General features: G+C 35.0%; 2 protein-coding genes across 6 annotated transcripts; one reads left to right on the top strand and one right to left on the bottom strand.

The window, feature by feature from the left end:
- The first annotated feature begins 235 nt into the window (after positions 1-235).
- On the top strand, positions 236-23,590 carry LOC140793951 (molybdenum cofactor sulfurase). Of its 4 annotated transcripts, none has more exons than XM_073145741.1 (22): positions 236-624; positions 751-849; positions 1,301-1,359; positions 1,836-1,996; positions 2,512-2,666; positions 3,173-3,299; positions 4,551-4,653; positions 4,740-4,785; positions 6,039-6,077; positions 6,151-6,307; positions 8,341-8,443; positions 9,210-9,326; positions 9,966-10,043; positions 10,252-10,353; positions 11,152-11,245; positions 14,392-14,502; positions 15,087-15,151; positions 15,421-15,569; positions 16,929-17,113; positions 19,218-19,363; positions 23,065-23,175; positions 23,254-23,590. In XM_073145741.1, the coding sequence occupies exons 1-22, from the start codon at positions 513-515 to the stop codon at positions 23,371-23,373; spliced, it is 2,439 nt and encodes an 812-aa protein (XP_073001842.1). In that variant the 5' UTR covers positions 236-512; the 3' UTR covers positions 23,374-23,590. The 4 variants fall into 4 exon arrangements, with proteins under 4 accessions (XP_073001842.1, XP_073001840.1, XP_073001843.1 ...); XM_073145739.1 differs by having other exon boundaries at positions 239-624; positions 16,881-17,113; XM_073145740.1 differs by having other exon boundaries at positions 241-624; positions 16,881-17,113; positions 19,221-19,363.
- A 1,095-nt stretch (positions 23,591-24,685) lies between these two features.
- Positions 24,686-27,915, bottom strand: LOC140793921 (protein JASON-like). 2 transcript variants are annotated; one of them, XM_073145693.1, is made up of 7 exons: positions 27,683-27,915; positions 27,523-27,580; positions 27,340-27,437; positions 26,415-26,650; positions 25,538-26,300; positions 25,376-25,458; positions 24,686-25,078 (listed from the first exon to the last, which is right to left on the bottom strand). In XM_073145693.1, exons 1-7 carry the CDS (start codon positions 27,830-27,832, stop codon positions 25,030-25,032), a joined length of 1,437 nt encoding a protein of 478 aa, XP_073001794.1. In that variant the 5' UTR covers positions 27,833-27,915; the 3' UTR covers positions 24,686-25,029. The 2 variants fall into 2 exon arrangements, with proteins under 2 accessions (XP_073001794.1, XP_073001795.1); XM_073145694.1 differs by having other exon boundaries at positions 27,523-27,577.
- Positions 27,916-27,988: the final 73 nt, after the last annotated feature.

Genomic DNA, 27,988 nt, shown 5'->3' with positions numbered 1-27,988 from the left:
ACACCCTATCTTTTTTTTTTTTTTTTTTTTTAAAAAGGTGCTTACACTTGACATTTTTGACTCGGAGTGTATTATTCTGTGAATATTGAGCAATTTTCCAACATAGAAAGTCCAGGAGTAAACCATAAATACGTGAAAAGGTAGGGTGTTAAAATGCTAATTCTCCTATGACGTTTGTCTCCCACAAATGAGAATATCGAGTCAATCGACCACATCGAGTAGGAGGGTATCGTTGATTCGTTCTTTTGGTTATTTGACACGATCAAAGTTGGGGGCAATTTTCTTCTTCTTTATTTTTCTTGAACAAGAAGTTGGGAAGCTAATTGGTCTTCTCTTCTACTTCTATAAATATATTATTTATTTTAGAATCCGACACCTCAACCTTAACCAAGCACACGCCGACTCAGAGGACTTATACGAGAAGATAGTAGGTGAAAACTTCTGCTTGAGTTCTTTATCTTTTTACGCTTCCCGGTGGAATTATTATTGCTCGCTCGGAAGAAAGGAAGAAGATGGCGACGAGGAAAGAGGAGTTTTTGAAACAATTCGGGGAAGACTACGGCTATCCAAATGCTCCCAAAAACATAGACGAGATTCGCGCCACTGAATTCAAGCGATTGGAAGGTCTCAACCCGATCCAATCCTTTCTTTCTTGACTCCTCCTATTGAAAAATTCCTTCTTTTTGCGTTGTTGATACTATATACGAAGGATTTGATGCAAATGGGTGCCTCTTTTTTGGGTTGTTGAAGGGATGGCTTACTTGGATCATGCCGGAGCGACTCTTTACTCGGAAACCCAGATGGAAAATGTTGCTAAGGACCTCATGTCTAATGTATATGGGAATCCTCGTATCCTAAATTTGGTTAATTTGAATTTCAAGAAGTCATCTTGTATGGAATTTTAAGGGTGTTTGGTTATGTCTCTTTGGTTTCGTTCTGAATGTTTAGCATCTGAAAGGAGCTTTCTGTTTTTTGGAAGAATTTTGTATAGTCTACCTGAGAGTGTGTTCTTAATATGCTCTTCTTGTTCGTAGGATTCTTGGAAACTCTGATTAGAGTCCCCTAAGAAGTTTAGCCTTTTTATCTTTTTCTCTTTACTAAAATCTATCAATGATGCTTTTGAGCAGTTGGATTCTTAAGATTGCAATACTTATATTGTTTATTGGATTCTATTTTCTTCAGGGTTGTCTATAACGCTGAACTTTGGTTGTTGTTTGTGGCCTTATGAATTATTTCACGTTGATGTTTTCTTTTCCAATATAAATCCTGGAACTTTGTGTTCTTTAAAGTGATGGTTTAGATAGTCAGAGTGATTCTAGCATGGCCACAAGCGACATTGTTTCTGCCGCACGCCAGCAGGTATTCTCATTTAGTTTTGTAATTCCACTAATCTTGTCGTGAAAAAGTTTAGAAACAGATCTAGATACGGATATGTGGAGGAGGTTGCCAACTTGCCATTAACATTCTCCTTTAAACTTTTTGCCGTAAGAGGTTCCATCAAAACTCAAAATATAAGTATAACTTGGAAATATTTGTGTAGCTAAAGTTCTGAACACTCATGATTAACTCATTTGTTTTGTGTGAGAAACTGTAGGTTCATTTTAAGAAAATTGAATCTTTTCGTTCTGCAATACTTTCATTAGTGGCAGAATGCCAGAATCAATGTCAGTTACCATCAAGTTGTCAATATGTAACCTTTTCTTCCAAGCTTCGGGCTATAAGAAAATTTATAGCATTACACATTTCCGACATTGAAACTAGCTATTAGTATAGTACTATAGTTCATTATGTTGTTCTCTTTTTCATTGATAATGATGAAGATGTGTTCTTACCAGGTTCTTAACTATTTTAATGCGTCTCCAAAAAGCTACAGATGCATATTTACTTCTGGGGCAACAGCAGCTATAAAACTTATTGGTGAATGTTTTCCTTGGAGTAAAGAAAGTTCTTACATGTACACGATGGAAAATCATAACAGTGTGCTTGGAATTAGAGAGTATCCAGCCAGTTTACAGAACTATCCATGAAATTGAAGATTGTTTACCTAAGATGTTAGCATTATGTGGTGGTAAATTTTAATCTTTTAAAGAAAAATCTCTAAGAAGGAAAATGTGCAACAATTTAACTGAAATCTATGCTTTTTGTGATCCAAATGAAATTTTCCTCGTCATCAGGATTTTTGAATTTTTGCCTTGGGTTTGAGCATAATTATGGTTGCTTAAAATTGTTTTATGCTCATTTTTGTTCAGAAAACAAAGAGGATTCTATGCTTTGGAGTTTTAAGAGAAAGTCTCTTTTATGATTTATATATTATCTTTCTTGCTTCATATTTGTAGATTTCTTGGAAATCTCTTTCTAATTATTTGTCCTGCATTTAGATAACCAAAAGCATTCCATTTCCTGTGAACTAGCTGCTTGAAAATGAAGGCGCTTTTACTTTGATATTTAACTTCAAGAGATGTGCAAATCTGTAACAAATTGCTGGTTTAGTTTATCCTTATGCATTCACAGATATGCTCTGAAAAATGGAGCAGCTGCTCTTGCTGTTGATATTGAAGAGGTTGAGCATTGTAATGTACAAGATGGAACTCATGAATCTTCTATTCAGATTTTGAAGCACTCATTGCAAAGGAGAGCTGAAAATATATTACCGCAAGATCCTCAAGGTGAGCTTTCTGATGATTTTCTTTCTCTTGGTAGAGTCCTTTGATCAACAGTACTACTTTCAACTCTCCAATTGTTGGCTTTCAGTTCAACATATGAAATTTCATATCAAATGCTGCATACCTTTGCCCATCCTAAGTTGGACACTGATTGGTCCTGAGCATTCATTAAATATTACATCTTTATAACAGTTTGGGCACTATAAGACACCATTCCATTGACTGTCCCAAATGTAGATTCATTCTTTTGACTCTCTTGGAGAATATTTTTATTCAGATCCAGTTAATAGCTGTTTTAGATACATGAAATGCATATTATGTAATCATCTCATGGAAGTTATCTGCCTTCTTCATGAAATTCTGTTATAAGTTTTGATTGATTAGTTATCAAGTTGAAGTAGTTCATTAACCTTTAGTAACTTGATGTTGATGTTCTTTTTACCCCCATCAAATGATCTGAATGTATAGTGATGTAATCAATATAGCTTCTTATATACTTTTTGCTGCAGGAACTGTTTACAACATGTTTGCATTCCCTTCAGAGTGCAATTTTTCTGGTGAAAAGTTTGATCTTAACTTGGTTAGGCTTATCAAGGAAGATGCACGAAAAATTTTGGGAGGCCCCTCCCAGAAACGGTAAGATTCAGTTCTTGATAGAGATTGATCAGGTATTGATGGTGCACAAGTGCTTCAGTCAAGATTAGCTATTTTTGAACCAAGTATCCAACTAATGTCAACCTCAAATGTGACTGAAATCAAGAAATGATTATAACCTAAAAATCAGTTGAGGATATCTACATATTATATATGCATCACTTCTGTTAGATTTTCTTGTCTTATTGATGAAATAGGTGGTATATAATATATATTAGATCTTAGATTCTGTTGGCCTATCCCTAAATGTTTATACATAGTTTCACATAGTGTTCTAAGAGAAATCTAATTTTTTCATGTACACTGATGCTTGGCCTTTCTTGTCAAGTTTGAGATTTTTCATAATACCATCATTATGATGATCAAGATGTGAATTAATGGTTTTTTGCCTGTATATGTACTTAGTGTATATTAATAAAAGTGGAAATTACTCTTTCTTTTAAAGTTTAAACATAAGTTATCTGCCTCAAGTAACTTCCTAGTCACTATTGATTGCTGTTTTATTGGCTTGATTTGGGTACCACATCATGATTTGCACATATAACACCCTATTTGGTAAATGCCCCATTTGTGACCATTGGTTAATAGCTTGGCTTGACCAATGGTTCTGTAAGCAAAATTTCGTTATTTGAAGACCAGGTCGCAATTAAAATCTTAGCAGGTCGTAATTTTGCAAGTTCGTGTGCTTGAGTTCTGCACTTTGACTCCTTGTTAGGCCAATAAGATTCATGACAGAATTTAGATGTTAACTGGTTAACATGCTTTCATGAATGTTTGCCTATTTATCTATTTAATCTAAGCTTATTTTTTATCCTGTCTGTTTGTCTCTGTTTTATCTACGTGAGCTATAGTTTATCTTGTTCTTTCACTTACATCCGGAGGGGAATAAAACTCTCGATATCAAATTGTATTTCCCATTATAATCTACATACATAAAAGTACTCAAAAGAACCAAAAAGCATGTAATTTTAGACATCTCCTACACAGTCATCAAGTACAAGAAATTCAGATTATTTTGCCCATTGCTATTTGTATGATAGGGAAAAAATCGTAGCTGGTCAATATGGCTGATAGTTGATAATACCTAGATATCTAAGGTAATTTGCAAGTACATCTTCTTGTAAAGAATTTTTACTGTTGTCAAATAATCTTCTAAGCATTGTCCTTATTCTTGGATTAGAATCTTAGGACTGCATAAATTTCTTATGCTTGTCAATTTCATATTGGGCACAGGGATTGCTGGATGGTATTGATAGATGCAGCAAAAGGATGTGCAACTGAACCACTGGATCTAGCTAGGTATCCTGCTGATTTTGTTGTCTTTTCTTTCTATAAGGTATATGCTGCATGCATCTTGATCCCCTCAAAATTACCTATTTTTTCTTATTGATATATTAACTGTATATATGCTGACTTTGTTAGATATTTGGTTATCCAACTGGCCTTGGAGCGCTTGTTGTTCGAAATGGTATGCAACACTGTCGACGACATTATTTGATATCTGTTGTTTTCTTGTTTAGAGTTAGTCCACTTTTACTTTGATTTATGTTAGATAAATTATCTGTAGGACAAGATGGATTAAGTTACAGAGGGACCTGCACCTACACCAGATGACACGTTTGATTGCTTTATGAAACTTAGGTTACTAGCTCTGTTGTGAATGTGTCACCTCAGTATTTTGATCCTCTTACTGCTAGATACTCTTAGATTATATTAGCACTCTTTCATTCAACAAAGTCAAATTAACTTTTTATATTCATTTGATCCTTAAATTATGGCTTTCCAGCTTACTTTTTCTAAATATAGAAATACTTCTAGTAAGCTTATGATGGGCAATTTAAAATTGCAGCATTTTCATCTAGAGGCATTTTCAGAGCAGTCAAATTTATCCAATCTGATCTCTCCATTAGAGAAGGAGAAGAAAAAATTATGCTGTAAAAGTCACTATTTCACCTTTTTTGGTCAAATTAAGACAAAGTATTGCCAAAGTTCAATCTGGCTCCTTTTGAACTTTCTCAGTGACATTATCAGAGTTCCTGCTCTTTTTTCTGCTTCCTTTAGATTTATGATAAGTTCAGTAATTTTACGAGAAGAAAAATTTAATTGCAAATCTATAAAGTGTTTATTCTTCCATCTCAATTGTGACCTTTTTGAAAGTAAGATTTCATCCCGCAGTATTCCTATCTTCTTTCATTCATGAAATAATAGAAAATGATTAGAAAATTCTGTTCTCCATCATCTTTCCAGTGTTCTTGTTGAATTGTCTAATTAGGAGGTATGGGTACTAGAAATATAACATCATCTAAAATTCAGATAAACATGATGAATGGACTGGTGGACTGCATCATTTTCTTATTTGTCACTAGCCATAACTGTATCTTTCCTCTTGAGGGGACTGATATATTCTTGAATCTTGACATTGAGGTTTGAGATTCTTCATTGTAATAGAATATCCTGAAAGCTGGAACATTATCCTCTGTTTCTTACTTTGTTTTATTCTGAAAATGTACATAGTCCCTAAACTAGTTCATGATCTGTTTTTATTGACCTCATTGCTCTAAATATAAGGCTATCTGCTATCTGTGTTTGAATCTCTGTGTTCTATTCAAGAGAGATATTGGCACTTGAAAAATCTTTCGTAATGTCCTTTCAGCAGTCTTACTTGTTAGAGAGCATGTCATTTTTTATTCTCTTTACAATTTTTGATGTGTGTTATGACAGAGGCAGCAAGCTTTCTAACAAAGACATACTTTAGTGGAGGTTAGTTATTCGCTTATTATTTTTTCCAAGTTTTCTTCTGCATTGTTTGGTTTTAATATGTACGGTAATACAGGCACAGTATCTGCTTCAATAGCTGATATTGACTTCATTAGAAGAAGAGAGAGCATTGAGCAAGTACTTGAAGATGGAACCCTGTCATTTTTGGGCATAGCTTCTATTCGTCATGGTTTCAAAATTATTGATACATTGAGTATATCTGCTATTGCTCGGTATGTTAAGACAGAGTATGAGTTAGTATTATTGTGAGGGTTGCATCACTTGTTTAATGGATGAGTAGACGATAAACTTCCAAAAACTTTCAAAAACATATACATGCATGCTATTTATATTTCATTTTACTTTATATATATACTATTAAACAGTCCAACTATGTTACTATTATGCCAATTTACTTAACCTCCACTTGAAGGAATACTAACTAATAGGTATTCTTTGTTATTTCTTTTTATACCTCAATCACAGCTCAAGATGTCCTTCATATATTCTTTACCTTAATTTTAGGATCAAATTTCTTTTGTTGCCTTTATTCATTTTCTTCCTCAGATAGCTTTTATGGCTAAAAACAAATATGTATTTGATTAATATGGGATTAGAAGGTGATGCAGCTTATCCTTGATAAAGTTTCATCTCCAACAGTAGGTCATTTCTGAATGTCGTCCACTCGTAGTCATTTATTTACTCTTGACAAATCACTTCTATTAATGTTTCACATTCTTAGCAACTGATATGGCTTTGGTCATTTTCACTCTGTATTGAGGTACTAAATCTCAGTGTTGGCAGTTGACAGTAGATTTTCCTTTTCTTTTTTTAATTTTTTAGTATGGAGCAATATTGTTCTTATCTTTGCCTAGACTGCAGAACTGTTTGCTGACCTCACAAGATTATTACATAGAGTAATAATGTGGTTAGTCTTCTTAGGTCATCAGACTGGTGTATCTTTAAATGCTCTGTATTGCTATACGACCATCTGGTATCACTAGATATTATTTTGTATCATCTAGTTAAACAAATGATGTTTAGCAAAATACATCAATTTTGACTTATCTTTAACTAAATTTGTATTGGAAAAGGTCTTGAATGTTTTCTCGCAAGTGAATGAGTTGTAAGATTCATCATGTCTAGCTAAGTCTAGCTAAGTATGCAACTCTTTCATATCATCCTTCTCTGTGGAGGTTGTCTAAAGTTGAATCATGAGCCTAAATGAAGCAAATTCAATTAAACAACAACTTCTACCATAAAGAACTCGCTGGTAATATAAGAGCTGATAATGCCATAATGGAATCCTGGAGATATACAGCTTGGATGAACATGGGTGCCATTTAAGGAACAATTAGATATTTCTGGTTAAATCAGGGCTTCCTTTGAGAATATGAGTGTAAAATCCATCAGACATGAAGGTGGATGTTATTTAGGACCACTGTGGAAAATCCTTACTAGACACCTAGATTAGGATGTGGACCAAATAGAAGGTAACTGCAGTTTTGAGCAGATCTAAACTAGTCCAGCTTGTAAGACGGGCATAATTAGATGAAACAAGGAATGATAAAATTTTCACAAGCCAATTTCTAGTGTTCAAATTCACCCTTTCTGTCCCATATTAGCTTTTCAATTTACATTACATTGGTTCTACATCAAACAAGTCTATAAAAGTACAACCATAGAGTGAGCAAATGTTTGGCTAACTACCTAGTATTTGTGTAGATATTTATTGGGTGTTATTATGCTTCCTGACCTCCAACTAGGCTTATGCAGTCCTGTTTATGTGGACACAACCATTTCATTTTTCTCAAGAGTAACCTTAGAGAACTAGGAAGATCCTTATAACAATTAATATTTAAAATGTTTCTTACACCTCAGGTAGCTGACTTCTCTTTCCTGAATTATCCCATGATATCGTTCTTTTTCCTTGATTAAGAATAGATATATGAAGCCCAGTAGCCGAAACAGCTTTTTCTTTACTAGTATCAATTATTTATGTTTAGTAATATCAACTATTTATGTTTGACTAGAGACCTTCCCTAAGAACACGACTTAATGTCAATTTCTGTCTGTTTGCATTTTCTGCAGCTCACTTTGGCATTATGTTGTCATAAGATATGTATGTTCCCGTGAGATATGTATTTCCGGAGTAGGAGATATATGTTAATATCATTTCTTATTTAAGTTCAGGTACATTTTGGGGCATATTGATCTTCGTAAGGCATGCAATCTATTAATCAAGGTTTTGAACATTGTTGTGCAGACATACAACATCGCTTGCCACTTACACAAGGAATATGATGATAGACCTAAAGCATGCAAATGGAATGAATGTTTGCACAATTTATGGAAGAAACATCTCCAAGGTAAATAAGTCAGTTTAGTTTATCACTCCAAAGGTTGAGCATACTTTAATTCATTGGCTTTGAATTTCTTCGTACTTCTTTGTGTTTATATACACAACATGATATGGGCAAGCTTACCTTTAAAGGAATAGTAATGCTGTTCTAATCTGTTTGGTGAATGGACCATCCGGTCACCATCCTTTGGATTCTACTACTACAGCATATGTTTACTGATGATTTCTCCTCAACCTCAGCAACTAATTTCTTTCATAGTTAACTTGATTTAATCAACCATGGTAAGGATATATAACATCTTCCTTATATAGTCCTTTGCTTGATTATTTCTGAAATCTATATTACTTGGTACTCTGATTTTTGTGCTTCTGCTGTTCATTTGATGCTTCAACTTCATAATCATTTCAATCTTTCTATCAAATACTCTACATCTTTTACTAACTTCCTAGGAAGTGATCCATGCCTGTCCTGTCATATGCTGTTACTCTTTGGGAAGGCTGATCAAGAGAATATTTTGTTGACATAGTGACTTCCTTAACAAAAATTAAGGAATTAATCTGTTTTTTGTTCTGCTGTCTTCTCTTTCTTGATTCATTAATGTTTGTAAGTCTTCTTATTATAGTCTCTAATAAGTTACTATTACAATTTAGGAGGGTTTCATATATGCTGTTATTTGCCTTGTCATTTACTTATCAGTCTACCACGTATTTTATTTGATATTATCTTTATATAGCTTGGAGTGCCGTTATCAATTTTTTTATCCCTTGTTAAGGTATCATCTCTGAAAACGGGTCCCATTATTACATTCAATTTAAAGAGAGCAGATGGCTCCTGGTTTGGATATCGTGAGGTGGAAAAGTTGGCTTCATTATCAGGGATTCATTTGCGAGTAAGAGAATGATATTAAGCATTATGTTTGTTTTTCTTATCTATATTAATGGCATTAGTCTTGCTGTGTGATCTTTTGAGTAGACACGTGTTGGGATTGCTTATTAATGTATGGTAACTATGGTGGTTCTTTTTCAATTTCTAGATAGTGCTTAAGATGGATAGCTTGACTGTTCAATAGGTTGTTTTCAACTTTTCATACTTTTGCCTTTTCCTTTCTTTCTGTTGTATATTACTTACATGTTGGGTCTGCCACTAGGTAAAAGTCCATTTCAGAATTGTTACTTACAAACAAAATTATAGACAAATGCTAAGATGAAATAGGTTTTCTGCGTGCACATTTAGTAGAAGTTATGATAGTGTCTATATTCAATGTCTATATTCTACTGTCTATTACCCATGAGTTCAGTCATTGAAAGAGTCTTAATGAATGAAGATAGACATGTCAAAATTTGTAAATTGTACATACTTTATTGGACAACAAAATTAGGGCCAACATATACTAATTTGATTTATTGAGGTTATAAAGGATAACTAAACTGCATTGGAAAGGTTTTCTGCAATATATACAGCCTAAGTAATTGTTTTGCTAGCACGACAATCTTTTAATTTACGATTTTCTATTATGGTTTTACTGTAGACAGGATGCTTCTGCAACCCTGGTGCATGTGCCAAATATCTTGGTTTATCTCAGTCAGATCTAATTTCAAACCTTGAGGTACATCACATCCTCTTTCTTTTGACTGGGAGGTGACAACTGACAAGTCATCCAACTTCTTAATATACAACTCTCTCCTAGGCTTTCTAATTGAGTGCAAAAGCTTGTTGCTGTAAATATAAATGGTTTTATGGCGTTTCCTTAACTAGATTCTGTAATTAGGAAAGAAAGTTTTTTTCCTGTAAAAACTTGTTCTTCTTTGTGTCAGGCTGGACATGTTTGCTGGGATGATAATGACATATTACATGGAAAGCCAACTGGTGCCGTTCGGATATCTTTTGGTTATATGTCAACATATGAAGATGCAGAGGTATCATTTTGTATCAGGGTTACCATAGCTACTATCTCTTTGTGATGCTCAATTTAGTATCTATAGTGAACACATTTGAGATGAAGCACTACAACTGTATTTTACAAATTACAATTGTTATAACTGTAATAGATGCTTATAAAGTTCATGATAGAAAATTTGGGATTATCATCTCAATACCTTCATTAAAGTTGCTGTTACTTGCAAATAAACAGTTTAGAACTTCAACAGATAATTCCCGATCCATAGCCTAGTTGAAGTGCCAGAAAATTTCATGATTGAGGTTCTAAACTGGACAGTGGAAAATGGACATTACAGAATAAATTTATTTTTTCTGTTATACTGAAGTGAGGCAAGGTTGTGCATAACATCAGGGTTGATGAGTACTGGAATGTGTAATTCTATCTGCAACCATCTCATCGATGTGCATAGCATTCAATTAAGCTCTCTAGATGATGAGGCTACAGAAGATGATATGTCACTCCAGGACCAAAGGATATAGGCAATTAGGAATTAGTAGTAGTTATTGGGCTGTGGGGCAAGCTGTGCTAGTCAAGCTGACATTACAGGGTATATAGTTGGGCCTGGAGCATCCCATGTATCGAGAATAGGAGTGGAAAGGGTCGACTAGATTGATTTCCAGTTGTGATCTGATTTTTAGTTCAAGCTGCTTGGATTTTGGACATGACAAATTTTTATACTGCATAAGTAATGAAAATTGTTTTTTAGTAACTATTTTCTACAATTCTTCTGCTATTTATGGTACTAATAGCGGTTTCCATTTAATCTCTTTTGCAGATATTTCTGAAATTTTTAGAAAGTTCTTTTGTATCCAAGTCTATATCATTTGACAATGGAAATCCATTTAGATTAGAGATGCTTCACCTCTCAGGTAATGTTATTTCTCAGTTTTCTTTCAGTTTGTTTCTTTCCTTTGCCACAAAAGAAGATAAAAAATTACATGTTTCCATGGAGGCATGGAATGAATGATTGAAATCCTACTGCAAAATACGATACAAAGTTTCATGTCTTGTTGGAATGAATGATTGATATCCTGCTGCAAAATAGTTGTGTTACTTAGTAATTAACTCCATCTTTATCTGATCACCTGAATAATTTGCTCGTTCATGTGGTAAATGGTTAGGATATGCATGATTCAGAAATTTTTTGGATTAGCATTGGATAAATAGAGACAACTATGACTGAGAATTTCTCTAATTACTCAGTAAAGCAAGTTCAGCACTTGGGCAATATATTTTTGTCCTGATAAAAGGAACATTAGACCATCTTTCCCATGTAGAACAATTATTCTTCTGTCTTCTGATACAGTTCTGAAAATTTATCTAGTTCGGGAATTTAACTATTTTTGGTTATTAAGTGGGCCATGCAGAGAAGCAATGTCAAAATCAAAAAAAAAATTTGGGGGTTTGAGAGAGGAGGGTGCACGTGCTCTGCACGTGAAGCCCCTCCCCTCTCCCTCTCCAGCACGTGATGAGGTGCAAAAAAAAGGATTTTATCTAATCCGAATCGGATTAGATTTGATCATCTTTTAATCTATAAATTAAACCCTAAATTGTCTTTCTATCCCCTTAATCCCCTCAGGCCCCTCCCCCTCCTCTCTTCTTCCTCTTCGTTTTCTTTTTTTTTTCTTTTCTCACCGTTGGAGTCATCGCTGTGGAATCGGATCGTCGGAGTGTCACCGGAGCAATCAAAGACCACCATACGACTCGTTGGTAAGCCCTCTCCCACCCATAAATTTTAATTAAAGTTTAATAGGGTAAATCGACAATATCTAATTTATGGAATTCTGCTTCATCGGCAAATCAGACCGGCCGGCGGCTTCGGGTTGCAACCGCATCATCACCGGAAGCTTCGTGCTCTAAGCTCGGTGTCGGTGATATCTTCTAGGAGGCCCTCGTGGCTCAGGTTATGGTTGGCCATGGGTGGGAAGTCTTTCACCGTTGGTCGTTGTGGTCGACCTTCCCTCCAGTGCAGGTCGTTGAGGGTGCTAAGGGACCTCCGACGATGTCGATAGGCTACTGACGACAATGGTCGCCGGTGATGCCCTCTCTCTCCCTTCCTTTTTCTCCTCTTTTTTTTTTCTCCCTCACCGATCTCTTTGGGGAAGAAAAAAGTTGGGCTCGGGTTCAACCCGAGCCAACCTTTTTCCTTCTCTCGGGTTTGGGTTTGGGTTGCAGACCCAACCCAACCCGACCTTTAGCCTTAAGTCATGGGCTGTAGGCCGACCTGCAGCCCAGTTCTTTGTTGGCTTTGGGTTGGGCCTTGGCCCAACCCAACTAGCATGAGGTGGAAGGGTGGGCTGCAGACCAACTGTAGCCCAATCCACTTAATTTTGATTGGGCCTCGGCCCAACCCGATTAATTAGATTTCTTTTTGGATTGGGCCGGGCCAGCAGCAGCCCAGCCCAATCCAATGGGTAATTAAACTCATTTTAGTTCTTTTTAGCTTTTTTAAATTTTAAAAATATTGATATTATTCAAATTGAAAATTTTATTATTATTTATTATTAAAGGTGGTGATTTTTAGTACGTGAGCTAGAGATTTGGGATTTCAGTTATCTTGCCTAGACTCAGATGAGTGGATTCACTCACATATTTATTTTATTATATTTCGTACCTGTCAGACCATGTAAATTTTCTGTGTGCAAATTATTTATTTCACCCTTACGTGCAAAAATTTAATTGTTACAATTTCTGTGTGCAAATTTATTTATTTCATCCGTACGTGCAAAAATTTAATTGTTATATTGTCTGTGTGCATTTAATCATTATACTCAGTGCATCACCATAATTTATGCAAATATTAAATTTCGTGAAAAGAAAAATGAGACTAGTATTGATACGACTTAGAGAACAGTCCCGATATAAATCGCTTGCGATTTTCCGCGGTGACTCAAGTCTATCTGGAAGTCCAGGGGAAAATCCTAAATCAGATCACTGCGGTGACTTTCTTAAGTGACTCTGGCGGGTTTAGGGAACAGTCTTAGGATGAATGAGAAATTTCCTAGGTGACTCTAACTTCTCTCAATGGTTAGTGGAAAAGACAGAGTGTGTTGATCACATAGTGATACCATCTGATTACCCTAACCGGATCAGCTATGAAGAAAAGTTCCGAGCGTCATCTCGAGGTGACTTCTAGTTAATGTGGATCCACAGGGTTTAGATCTATTGAGACATATGACAGTATAAATATTAAAAAGATGTTAATATGTTGAAACCATGCAAAGTTACAAGTTGTGACTCTCTCTATTGTTATCATTGTTATTATTTAAATAGTATGCCTATTGCATATTGTTATGGATATTGTTGCTTTTAGTTTAATTTTATTCAGCATTAATATGATTTAAAATTTATTTGGTTTTCAAGTGGATTCCACTTACTGAGCTATAGTTGTTGGCTCATGAATTCTTTTTTTTTATTTTATTTATCCATCTCATGTAATAGTCAGCGGGGCGACTGAGCGAAATGTACCCGGACTCCATCTCCACTTAAGATTCACCTATTTACTTTTCCGCTCTTTTAGATTTTATGCTTTAGATTAGAAGTTTTATTTATTTAGTTTAGAGACTCAAAAAAAGAATATTAACATTGTTTTATGTTTATTGCAATTAGTTTTAAATTTAAGAAAGCAGATTTTTATTTTATTTATTTATTTTGCTATCATACACGTAGAAAGTATTAATAAAGCTTTATGTATCTCAAGCATATTGAGATGTATGGCCGGTCATGATTCCTATTTCGGGTCGTGACAAGCAAAGAGCACTAGATTGCAGGGATTTTATTGAAGGTAGGATAAGTAGACATGAACACTTCTAAATCAGTTGTTGTTAGAAACTTGCAATATACTCCTAGAATTGAATAGAAATCTGATAAAGCAAGGAATGAAGTTGGTATTATGTGGAATATTGTTTGGTTTTATTTCAACATGAGTTGTCATCTAAATGTAAAAACACTTTGCTCTATGTCTATTTCATGTCAACATAATTTACTTTATATCTTTCAAAGTTATGAATCACAGGTACTGGAATACGGCATGCTATAGTAGCTGTTCAACTGAAATCCATTACAGTTTACCCTGTGAAATCCTGTGCAGGATTCACTGTGCATAGATGGCCCCTAAGTAATGCTGGTATGCTTGATTCTTTTTGGTTTATAAATATGCAAATTCAAGTTTTTTTTTCCTGTTCTTTTATCATAAATCGTGCTGCAGACTTGTCTGGATTCCAAATAAAAAATTTGTTAAAGGCATGCAAATTCATTTGTATTCAAAATTTCTCAATAATGTATAATAATATGTAAGATGTCTCATAATGAGAAACTTCCTTTTTCTGTTTTTGTTATTTGAACATTCTCATTTTCTCAAACAAGCGTTCTTTTTCCCTCTTTTCTTTGACTTTATCTTCTTTTTTCTCTCTTCCTTCTCTTTCCTTTCCTTTTCTCTTGTTTCTCTCATTTTTTACTTCCTCCTTTCTTCCCCATTCTTCTCAGCCAGTGTATCGGACTATCACCGTACACATGTGTCCTTTAAGGACCATCTTTTTCTGTGGCAATTTTACAAATTATTTATCATCTTAATTCCAATAGTGAGCAGTAGATGTAACTAAATAGAGTTATATCTTTTCTGACATAAATATAAGTTTACGTTAAAGTTTAACTATTGATTTACAGCTAATGAAATAAAACTTTCTGTTAAATTTTGTCCTTGCTGAATAGGGTTACAATATGATCGAGAATGGCTTCTTAAAGGGCCGAGCGGTGAGATTCTTACCCAGAAAAAGGTATCTTCATAAATATAAGTGTGACTTTATGAATGTGTAACGTTGTTATGTTTATAATTTGTGCCATCTGTAATCTGTATGAATATGCTGCATACGGATCACAGTTTACTTAATTTCTGGTCTACTTATGTGTAAGTTTTGAATGACTAATAATAAGATATTGAATTATATCTGGTCCTTTCCCTTGGTTTAAATTTTAAAATCAGTGTTTCTTACTTTGTGGCCAAGTGTTGCACTTTCTTTTTGTAGCCTGATATATCACACTGCAGGTTCCAGAAATGTGCTCTATTCGTACATTTATTGACTTGCAATGCGGGAAGCTGTATTTAGAATCACCAATTTGTAAAGAGAAATTGCAAATTTCTCTTTTGAAGAATTCATCATGCATAAATGAGAACATGGATGTATATGGTCAAAGGTATCCACTTGGAACACTTCCTCTAAATTTTTAGTTTCCTTGACATTTTAGAGATTATTCGAGAGTTGAGACACTTTCTGATATACTTAACTCCTTATTTCATATGGTTTCATATCTTTCTTTGACAATTCACTAAAAGATATAATCTTTGACCAATGATTCTGTAAACTACATTGAAAGTTGTGAACAAGTATATGGAACTCATGTAGTCATCTTCGCCATGCATAGTATGATGTCACCTGGCCATGTGCATCATACTTATGTGTCCCTGTAGATGATTGTTCTTAACATTTTGTCACTTTGTTGAATTATTACTATCAATGTCAAAAACATACATATGAATTGGTAAAATGATTTGTCAAAACAATAGTTGACTAGTAACTTTTCAATAAAATGAATTATTCCATATTATCACCTTAGTGAAGTATTTTTTTTCTTTTCTTCATTGATCCCTACCTATTATATTCCAATTTTACATTAACATGGTATGTCTGTATGAGTTGACATGGTGAGAATATATTGAACTGCTACGAAAGTGGTGGCATTGCCACCTAATTTAGGGAATGAAGTGCAAAGACAATGAAAAGTTGAGCCTAGTCATGCTAAGAATGACCCTACTTTCTGAATGTTGGCATCAATGTTCTTAACCGTGATATGATAAAGTTCACTTTTTATGGTATTGCTATGTCAGGTAATATTGGACTTCTATTTCAAATCTCTGACATTTTACAGATCCAAGTTGGGTTTTATTTGGCTGATCTATATTATGGTCTAATTGTGGTTGGGTTAGTTTTGCCATTATTCGATCTGTTCTGGCCTTCTGATTTGGTGCCAATATTATTTGAGCTGGAGGCATTTATAGTTCTAGATCACAATTTGTAGTCTGGAAATAAATTACTTTCAAAGATGAAAATACTGACATTTCATTTCTTTTTTTTAATTGTAGGGAGTGTTAACTAGATTGCTTCTGTATAAAATCTATGCTTCAAGAGGCTCCTCTTATTCTATTTTGATTTGCGATAAATAGGAAAGTAAGGAGTGGAAGTGTGAGGGGTAGCGAGGGAGTAGTTGGGAAAGTACGAGAACTTAGAAAGGAGGGTCCTGCAGTGATATCTCAGTTCTATTTAGCAATAGGTTTTCATATGCAATATGATGCTAAGTTCATCATCTCTGATTATTTGTTCTAAGCAGGATAGTTTCTGTGATTAGTTACTTGTGTCATAATGCTTCTAATAGCAGGAGTTAAAGTTTCACTGGTCAATCGTTCTTACTTATGTTTGCACTTCTCTTCATGATTTTATCTTGAGCAAGATATGACGTACAGAGTTATGATGATGAGGTAAATATGTGGTTCACTAGAGCCATTGGTCGTCCTTGTACATTTGTGAGATCTTCAAGTTCCAAATCTCGTTCTTGCACAAACAAGGCTGGCAGAGAAGACAGTTGCAGAGATACATGGAGCAAGCTGAATTTTGCAAACGAGGCACAATTGTTACTTGTATCTGAAGAGAGCACTGTTGATCTTAATGACCGGCTAAAATCAAGTAAGTAGGTTTGTCGCTTTATTGATATTTGTTCTAGCCTATTTTGAAGTTACTTTCTTAGTAATTGTTTTACAATGTCAATTTTTCTTGCTACTTGTCTAAGATCTAATGCTGTATCAATGAATGGAATACACGTAAATTTTGCAAGCTAAGCCTAATATCAGATCTTTCTTTCATCTTCTTTTTATATCTTAATAGACAAAGCTCAAGCCTCATGATTCTGTAATGTTCCAGCATTTGGCCTGATAATAACTAATACAAATACTGGCATACTCACACACATGCACTTGCACACACACACACAAAAATCTCTATGGCCTATTCACTCTATGTCAAAATTTTGGAATTAAAAATCATTGTTTGGTCGTCTATCATCTTGATCTAATTATTGGTGTTAGAATATAAAATATAAAAAATCAGCGTTCTCTAAAAGCTTAAGCTTTTTGAATATTTGGTGAGTTATCATAATATCAAAGCAAAGATCTTGAGTTTAAATCCTATTATACCAATATTTTATTTAAAATATAAAATCTCCATTCATTTAACCACCTCTTAGGCCTATCAAAATGTTTCGACTCGGAAGTGAGGGCACTGTTTTCTAACACCTTAAGCTTTTAGAGTGGATGGTAAGTTATCAATTATTATTGTCAGAGCAAAAGATCATTTAATCTAGATACCTTATTCATGCGCCAGAATGTTGCAAGTTGGAACTGCACAAGAAGTTTTGTTAAATTTATGACTATTGGTTGGGATGGTTGATGCACAAAATGGAGGTATCCTTGTTGTCTACAAGATTTTAGATGATGTACATATCCCAATGGTTCCATTTTGAGTTATGACCTGCATACTTGGAAGTTGGAACTGAAGCGTAATTTGCTAGTAGCCTACTACATGCTCAATGTTATATCATATTGTTCTTCTTTATCACTGCTAACAATGTTACAAGCCTGAAGCCTGCATATTGCATATGAGATTTTGCACCACTTTATTTTTGTACTGAATAATATGCTTCTACAGTCAAAATATTAAGACATTTTTGCCTCCACAAAGCTTTTGACCAAATCATGGGGATACTTTGGTGGCTCCTTTGCAAGGAGTGCAGTAGGAGGATCTTCTGGCAAGAAGCTAGAACTCTGACCGGGCTTCGAATCTCCCTCTCTGAGATGGGTTCTTCACTCCCTTTCTCTCCTATCTTCTTTGAGGACTTCTCTTCCCTGTAATCCCTTTTATCTCCCCTTTTGTAAATTCCTCCAGTTTTAATAAGTCTAACTATGCCCAGCCCACTTTTCTCAACAAAAAAAAAAGGAAAATCTTTGCTGTTGTATTTGTTAATCAGCAAATTGGTCAGCCACATCAATAGTCAGTATGTCACCCCAACTTTCCACAACTGTAGTGACTTTCCATCTAGTCTTATTGATGAACTCCATTGGTTCATTTTCTAAAGCTAGATAACTTGTAACGGAAGTGATCATTCTTTTTCACTAAATTCTCCATCTAAGCTTCTCCTTGTGCAATGATATTTGGAGGTTATTCTCATCTATACCTTTAATAAGTACTATGACAAGTGGAAAAAAGAGATACTACTTCCTATTTGAAAAGAGAGATGCTAGTAATAAGAAGTATTCTCTGTAATTCCCCAAAGAAGGGAAAATCTTTCCAGGAGATTCAAGAACCTAGAAGGTTAGGAATATTGTGCAGTAGTTTGTGATAAGCTGTCGGCCAAGGGTTTTTCTCTAGATAGTAGTAGTTTGTGAAGAACCTGCAAGACTTGGCTACTAGATGTTTCATGCATGTAAATATACATTTTTTCCATTAGACTAAAGCATCATGCATGAGAATTCCACTATTAGACATCTCTACTTGGGTACAACTTGGATTTTGGTACTGCCCAATCAATCTCAGCCAAGTTTATAATCTCTATTTTCCATCCAAATAGCAGATGTGATTCTTTCATATATTATACTTATTGCAGCTTCCTTAATCCTTACGATTCAGGGCATAGGTACAATGCAATCTTTAGCACAGGGAAAATTTTGTTTTTGTTCTGTCTTCATTTAATCTATTATAGTGAAATTGTAAAATAATATCTAGTTTCTTTGATTAGCAGATTATGAGAAAGATAGATCGAGGGCTAGGCAGCCTCTCCTTGTTGATGCGATGAGATTCCGCCCAAATCTTGTAATTTCAGGGTCAAAACCTTATGCTGAGGATACTTGGAGAAGCCTTCAAATTGGAAAGGCACATTTCACTGTGAGCTCTTTATGTTTCACAAACTATTGGTCTTAATTTCTTTCATTATCGTCAACAGATGTACCCAGTAAGGGATGTCTCATGCTGTTCTGTGAAAATAGATTGATAGCAGATAAATCCAGTAAAAGCATCTTACATTTTCTGTTCGTTCTTTATTTCTATGTCGTAGGAGTAAAGACGCATTATAACTTTCTATTGAAATGGTCTGATAGCATAGTGGAAAGGGCTTACCCTCTGCATTTCATAAGATGAACATGGTTGCATTATGCTTTTCTGCAGTTAAGCAGACTACAATTAATGAGGGGTGAGCTCTTCATTTGCAATTGGAAGTCATAGTGTCCATTTATCTGAGTACTGCTGCTACTGCATAGAATAATGCAGTTTAGTTTCTCTTACCTGACTAACTCAGCATTAACGTGTCAGGTACTCACACATGAATATTTGTTAAGCAAATATTTTTACTCGCAAAAGGTTTCTATCATTACAATTCAATTGTAAAAGTTTATGTCATGACCCGAAATTGGAACCATGATTGACCATGTACTTTAATACACTTGAGATACACAAAGTTTTAACTAATATTTTCTAAGTCCACAAAGATAAGAATTAATGTGAACATCTAATTTAGATAAATTTAATCTAATAATAATAATAAAATCCAATGTCACCACTAATGTGCCTCTAATCAGACTGAATTAACAAATAGTTTAAAACATAAAGACGAAAATTACTGAAAGGTAAAAAGGATAGATCTTAAGTGGAGGTGGAGTCCCAGTGCATCTTGCTTAATCGTCACATTGACCAGTACCTGAAATATTAGAAAGAAATATCCCATGAATTAACAACTAGAGGTGTCAAAATAAACAAGTGGCTTGGGCTTGGCTCGACTAAAGCTTGGGCTTGGCACAAACTGCTAAGATATTTGCACCTTCTATGTCACGACCCAATTCATAATCAGCCATATACCTCAATACGCTTGAGATACATAAAATCTTACTAATATTTTCTAAGTACACAATAATAAGAATTAATTAGAAAATCTGACTTCGATAATTTAAACTAATAATAATGAAAATAACCAATGTCATCACTAATGTGTCTAAGCAAACTAAATTAGCAGATAGTTTAAAACATAAAGACCAAAAGAACTAAAAAGTAAAAATGGTAGATTCTAAGTGAAAGTGGGGTCCTGATGCATCTCACTCAGTCGCCACGCTGACCATTACCTAAAATATTAGAAAGAAAAATCTCATGAGCCAACAACTATAGCTTAACACGTAGAATCTACTCAAAATCCAAATAAGTTCAAAATTTATAACTTTAAATAAATTCTAAATCCAACGACATAAAATGATAATTTCACTAAGCATGTTCTTAAAGTAACAATAATAATAACAGTCATATCTCATAATATGATCAATTCCAACATGGTGGATTTTTTCTCAATAATAGTTATATTATTTATCTCAATTGGTTCTATACCCTGTAAGTCCACATCAACTAGAAGTCACTTTGAGATAGCATTTCAGTATTTTCCTTATAATTAATCTAGTTAGGGTCACCAGGAAGTGTGACTATGCGATAAATGTATCATGTCTTTTCCATTAACCGTTAAAAGATTATAGTCACCTCAGAAAGTTTTTCAATCTAACATGAGACTGTTCCCTAACCCCGCTAGAGTAACCTAAGAAAGTCATTACAGTGATCTAAAATAGAATTTTTCCTTGGACTTTTAATTAGATTTGAGTCATCATGGAAAATCTCAAGCGATCTATATTGAAATTGTTCTCTAAATCATACCAAATATAGAATTTTAGTATTTACACGGAGTATAGCGATGCACTAAATCATATATTTTGCACACAGAAAAATACGTGTCCCAATAAAAAGCATGAAATACAATATTAATAAATATATGAGTGAATTCAATCACCAGAGCCTAGATTAAACAACTAAAATTTCTAATCTCAAATCCACGTGCTAAAAATTACCACATTTAATAATAAATAATAATAAATTTTTAAATTAAATAATACTATGATTTCTAAAATTTATAGCTAAATAAATTGTTCAAATGGGTCAAATTAAGCCCAATTAGTTGGGCTAGGTTGCGGCTGGCCTGTAGCCTACTTTTTCTTTTATCTTTATAATAATTGGGCTAGGCCAAGGCCGCCAATATTTAAAAAGGACTGGGCTATGGATTAGCCTACAGCCCACGATCAAATACTAAGGATCGAGTCGGGTTGGGTCCGAAACCCAGACCCGAACCCCCATAGTAGAAAAGGTTGGCTCGGGTTGAAACCAAGCCCAGCCCTTCTCTCCCTTGATGAGAATGACGAGGGAGAAAAAGAAAAAGAGGGGAAGGGAGGGAGAAAGAACATTGCTAGCAATCGTGTCCACCTATCTCGCCCCCTCCTCGCGACACGCCAAACCACCCCACCATTAACAACCCACAGGTCTTAACTATTAGTTGGTGGCGATTCAAGCCTCGAAGGCTCTCTCAAAAGGCAACTATGGCACGAGGCCAACGATGTGAAGCTCCTGAGCACGAGCGGCAGCGACCCGAAGCCACCAGTCAACCCAATTTGCCGACGAAACTGTGAGCACCAAATTTAGATATTTCTAATCAACCCTAATAAACTTAAATTAAATTTGAGGGGTGGAAGAGGACTTACCGACGAGTCGCATGGTGGTCTCTAATTACTCCGGTGGTTCGATTCCACGAGAACGCCTCCGATGGTAAAGAAAGAAGAAGAAGAAGATGATGATGATAAAAAAAAGGGAGCTAGGGTGGGTGGATAAGAGAGGATTTAGGGTTTTCATAAGCTAGGTTTTAAATTTTAATCTGATTTTGATTCAGAGTGGTTGGAAATCTCGTAGCCACCCCTTCCATTGTGTGACGGAGAAGAATAGGGGAGGAAACCCTCTTCTCTCTCAATTTTTGTTTTTCAAGTTCTTACATTCTATCTGTCTTTTATCAATTTTATAATGTTCTTTTCTGAAATCCTATCTTTTTTCACTTGTTTTACTGCCTATTTTCTTAAAAGTTAAATCTGTTTACCTTGTACTGCCTCATCAGACAACCGTATACTTTAGACTGCATTGTGGCTAGACACGTAATAAGGAGCTTTTGATGCAGCAACCTGGTGGGTGTATGGAATGGTTGTAAAAAGAAATAGTATAAGCGATACAGTGGTGGCATTCTTGTGTTCATATGTCATGACTACCTATATGTATCAACAAGTGTCAACATTTTCAGGACACACTTTGCACATTTTCTCTGTTCCTTACAACTGGTATTGCTTCTGATCCTGTTTGGAGAAAGTGGAAAGATATAAGGAACACTATCATTGATGATATTTTCTTGAGGCTCTTTAGTTGTCTCCCTTGATCTATTTGTTACTGAAATCTATATAGTTTTCTCCTCTTTCTTTGACCTTTTATTATGCCAAATTTCTTCCATGTGAGAGAACTGGTAAAGAATCAATGTGCAGCACTTTCATGTTATTACTATTTGGGAAACCTCGAAAGCTTTGCTAGTTAATTCGAAATCTAACCTATTCATACATGGTCATGAATTTACTTATTCATACATGTCAGTAACGTGCAGAGATAGTAACTCAGTTAGGTGAGGATTTTTTTTTTTTTAACTCCATCATTAAGTTTTTATCTCATAGTTCGCTGATAGTTATATATTTTAGGCATTGGGAGGATGCAACCGCTGTCAGATGATTAATCTCGATCAGCAATCTGGACAAGTACAGAAGTCAAAGGAACCATTGGCAACACTAGCATCATATAGACGACAGCAGGTATGGAAAAAATCTGATAAAAATAAGTGAGACTATAAAGGAAATAAATTGTTCCTTACTGAATCTTCATGGAAGCAGGGAAAAATTCTGTTCGGTATCCTGTTAAGATATGACAATGGTATTAGAAATGCAGACAATGAGATTGGTGAAGAGATATGGCTTCAAGTGGGACAGAAAGTGTATCCATCCACGAATTAACATGAAATCAACCAAAGAGACTGAGCAAAGCAGCAATTTCGAAAGAGTAGCACAGGAAAGAAACTTTTGTTGATAGTATATTTTCTTTCCTTTTCAAAAGATGTCAAAAAATTGCAAATAATACATACATCAGTCCATACAAACATGTAATACATATGCACATACATAAATATATATATATACATGATTTAATATAATTTTCTGTTTTGTTAGATAACCGAAGGTGCAAATGGCTACTTGTTAGTGGATGTCCTTTATATCCTCTCGTTTATATATCAGGCAATGCTGAAACTCTATAGGATCTCAGACGTGAAATTAATGATATTTATCTAATTTGTTGTACTTTCAGTCAGTAGCAAGAATTTTATATTTTTATGGGTCATATATGTGTATATACTATAACAGAACAATTGCTGGAATTAAGCATTTCTTCTGCAGATCCCAATGAGTGGCTTCGATGTTCTCGATAATTGACTACATCTGTTTACAGAATATGGTTTATCTGTTATAGTTATTATATTACTTTCTATTAATAAAGAAAACTATCATAAAATGAACAAATGATGATGTCTTTGTGTTAGGTATGAATAACAATAGTGCTGCTCCAAATGATCTCGGAGATGACAGTTGAGGCCCTTCAAGTAGAGAGTTATAAGTCAATATTCCGTAGGGTATAATCTTTCAGTTTTAGAGGAAATCGATAAGGTTAGGTTTTTCAGCGACTTAGTGAGTGGCGCAAGGTATTTGTAGGTTGAGTTAAGGTATAGAATGAGACAATTGATCATCTGTAGGTTAAGGTAATTGTTGCCTATTCACTAGTCGTTTCTCAATTTACACTTGGCCTTCCTCTTGGACTGATTATTTCAGAAGTTGCTGGTCTTCGGAGGAAACAGGAATCAATACTTTCCTCCAAAGTGTCTCCCCTTCAAATCTTCTTTTCTAATATTTATGATATAAAAAAATGATAAAGATGCATGGAGGACACACTTCCCACAAGATCACATACACAGTAAGATATGAAAGAGCACAACAGATTATTTTAGTTGGAAAAATCTGACAAACTACAGTTCATTACCCATCATTAATAAAATTGTTTCTGAAGATTTTGCAGTATTACTTGCAGAATCTCGCTCTCAACTGGGAGAATGATGGACCATACCTATTTCTAGAATTGAGACAAGGGGAACAAACATTTGTTTAAACAATCCCAAGTGAAAAACAGAATGACTGTTTCAAAGGCACAATACTGTCTAGAGGAAAATCATAAGCAAACATGCCTTCACAAATTCTTTTTTTTTTTCAGATTAGTAAATCAATGCAACTTTCAGCATTTCTTTTTATAACAAAATTGCTTTATTGTTGGAGTTTTCTCTAACAGAGAAAGCCTCAGACATGAAAGAGAATATACAAGGGATATCCAGAGATGTAGGATCTTTACTAATTCAGAACTGAAGATTACTTTGCACAACAAAAGCAACATCCCACAAGGAGCTGCAGATTTGTTAAAATTTTACAACCATCAAGACTAATTCAAATGGAAATATATCAATGCAAAATTATAGCACACAGTTGTGAATAAGTTCTGTAAAGCTTAGCAGCCCTTTTGGCAAGTATTCCACTTAGCAATTCAATTTGTGTCCCGCCTGTATAAAAACTTTATTTACCTTCTTCCTCAAGCTCAACCAACCTTCTGTTCAGAAGTTTCCTGAATCATCACATATGTTAATCAAGTTTGGTACATAAATCAAACAACTGCCTGACCCAAAGATGTAAAGCATAAGAAAGGGCGTCGCGTGCACGAGGCCCCAGCAAATGCAGGGTCTGATGAGGGTACAACAGCCTAACTCTCATAGTTTAAGAGGATATTTTCATGACTTAAAACCCGTGGTCACTTGAAATTGGAACGAAACCAAATTAAAGAAGGAAAAAACATTGTGAGAAAGTTTGTGTGCAGAATGAAAACAAAAAAAGAACAGCAGATTAATGAGCAGTGGTACTAGACCTTCGAGGAAATAGTTTATCATCTGACAAAGCCTTCTCTAGCCTTTCTTCAAAAGGAGTAGCATGCCAGTTAACCTTCTGATCCTGATAAAAGAAAATCCAATATTATAATAGTCAATGCAAACCATGAAGGAAAATGAAGACAAAGAATATTAATTTAGACCTCCTTGTACTTGGTTGTTGAGTTTGGAATTCCATTACCGTCCCACCATTTGGGAAATTTATGAGCAGGTTCATCATTATTCCAGTTTGCAGGAAAAATCCCAATTATATGTCTATTTGTGTCAGAATTCTCACTACAATGCAAGGATTCTTCTATAAGATTTTTAAGATCCTCTTTATGCTCCTCCAGAGTTGGAGGCCTCAAGCAATGGGATAAGCTTGAGATAACAATCTTTGGAGTATCTGGCTCTCTGTTTTCCATATCCTCTGGAACACTTTGTTGACTCATGACTTGGAAACATTCCTCTGTACAGATCTTCCCTCGGTGCTGCCTCTTTTTGTTATTTGAAGATGAGGAAGTTAGAATTTCAGATAATTCTGAATCTTTAGCTACTAGATGGAGTGCAATCTGCTGTAGTTTCCCTTGGCAATCTGGTCTTGAACATTGCAATTGACCCGGTGAGGATGAGTTTCCTCCTATTGTCTTCCTTTGTGATAAGTTCTCAATATGTTTCAAAACAGGATAAGCATACTGAGTTCTGATCTTAGCACGCTTCTCGCTTCTAGGATTCTCCAGGTGCACTGGATAAATTGTTCCAGGAGTCTGCATTTCATCTGTCAAAACTAAAGGAGTTGGATAAGGCGAATCATTGGAATTAAGGGCTCGAATTCTTGTGTCATTTTGAGATGGAGACATGTCAAAATTAACAGGTTGAACTTGCGACTCAACTCCAGCTGCCTGTTCACTGCCTTCAAAGTTCACTCTGTTCCATGAAATTTGGCATACATGAAAAATTTGTAAATTCAAATTTATAAATTTACCGAATTACTTATAATACTTCAATACTGTCAAAATCAGAAAGCATAAGAAACTCTACCTTTCAGATGTCTTTTCTTGAAACTTTGAAGTTTCTTCTAGATGTGGTGGAGTATTAGATACTTCATTACATTGTGGATCCGAATGAGGCTTTCTACTGGATGCACTCCGAAGGAGTGAATGGGATTCCAGGAACAAGACAACCTCACTAGTACTTTGAACAGTTGTTCTGAATGATGCTTTCCAAATTTCTGCAGGAGTTTCTGATATTGCACCGCAGGACTTGAGGTACTTGGCCTGATTATAAATTTAAAATATATACAAATTTCATGAAAAAGTTACATATAAAAGTAGGCAGAGGGTAAAGCATGGCATTTAATTATTGACCAGAAAAATCAGCATAGAACAAGCCAGCATAATAACATCAAGAAAAATCTATGAAAAATATGCCAAGAGCAAGATTGTAGTATTTCTTTTGAAGAATTGAGGTAGAGTTAGTCTACTTAAACCTCAAATTGTAAAAGATGTGACTCCTTGTGGCTAGTAAACCATGAACCCGAGCACTGGAACTTTCCAATCCATATGATGTTCAAACATGAAGAGACTATGAGAAGAATTCATTATCTTCCATCAGAAAGAAACTTGGTAAGTACCAAAAGAGCTGACCATGCTCAGATTGAGACCAATGATGTCACAATCAACTCACTGCAACCCAATAAGCCAATGCCCAGTGATGATGATGATGATGATGATGATAGAGAAAAATCTCATAAAAATTGCCATATCCGTATTAAAAAGTAGTTTAGGCATATAGTTTCATAAGAAAAATAAAACTAACAATCTAAATCAGTACAACCCTTAGTTCTAAGCCTATCAAACATTGAAAAGTAAATTAATACCCAGGCCAGCAATTCGAAATGGCAAAGAGAATGCAGATAAACCACTATTCAGTGAAATTATCACCAGGGAATAATTTGTTGACCAACCTCACGCTTGAGATCCTCGTCAATGTAATCATTATCATACTTATCAGCGATATTCCGCTTCTGCATTTTCCCACATGGAGAACCATTCTCTCTAAGATCTAACAAGAAAAACAACAATTTGCATTCAGCTATGGTACAGGAAATATCTGCAGAAATCTGAACTAAAAGGCTCCAAGATCGGACCTTCTTCTTCCCCCAAGAACAAAGAGCCAAGCTGGTTCTTTGAGACCAAAGGATCCTGCTGTCAGGAACACCGTTTTCATTCGCATTAGACATCGAAATGGAATCGAATCATCTAAAATCATAAAAAAATAATAATAAAAAGAAAAGTATCTATTTCTACCCGATCGTCACAAGATGCTAAATTGTTGCAGTAATGGTTATTCCTCCGGTCGTCGTCCTTTGTCCGAAAGCACGCAAAGAAGCAACCCATCAGAACGGATTCAAGAAACCCTAAGACCTTATTGACTACTCGAAACTTGGATCGCTTCATAACCGAGAAACTGAGAGGAATTGAATTAAAGAAACCCCAAAATAAGGGTTTGGAAGTCAGGATTAAGAGGGGAAGAGAGAGAGAGAGAGTTAGGGTTCGTTTGAAATTTAAATCGGTATGAAGAGGGAAATACTGAAGCGGTTTAATTTAGGGGGA

Source organism: Typha latifolia, chromosome 8 (assembly GCF_019914945.1).
Source record: "Typha latifolia isolate L0001 chromosome 8, TyphaL0001v2, whole genome shotgun sequence".
NCBI classification, from domain to species: domain Eukaryota; kingdom Viridiplantae; phylum Streptophyta; class Magnoliopsida; order Poales; family Typhaceae; genus Typha; species Typha latifolia.
Note: the sequence above shows the minus strand (reverse complement) of the source record. Positions and strands in the feature narration are given on the sequence as shown.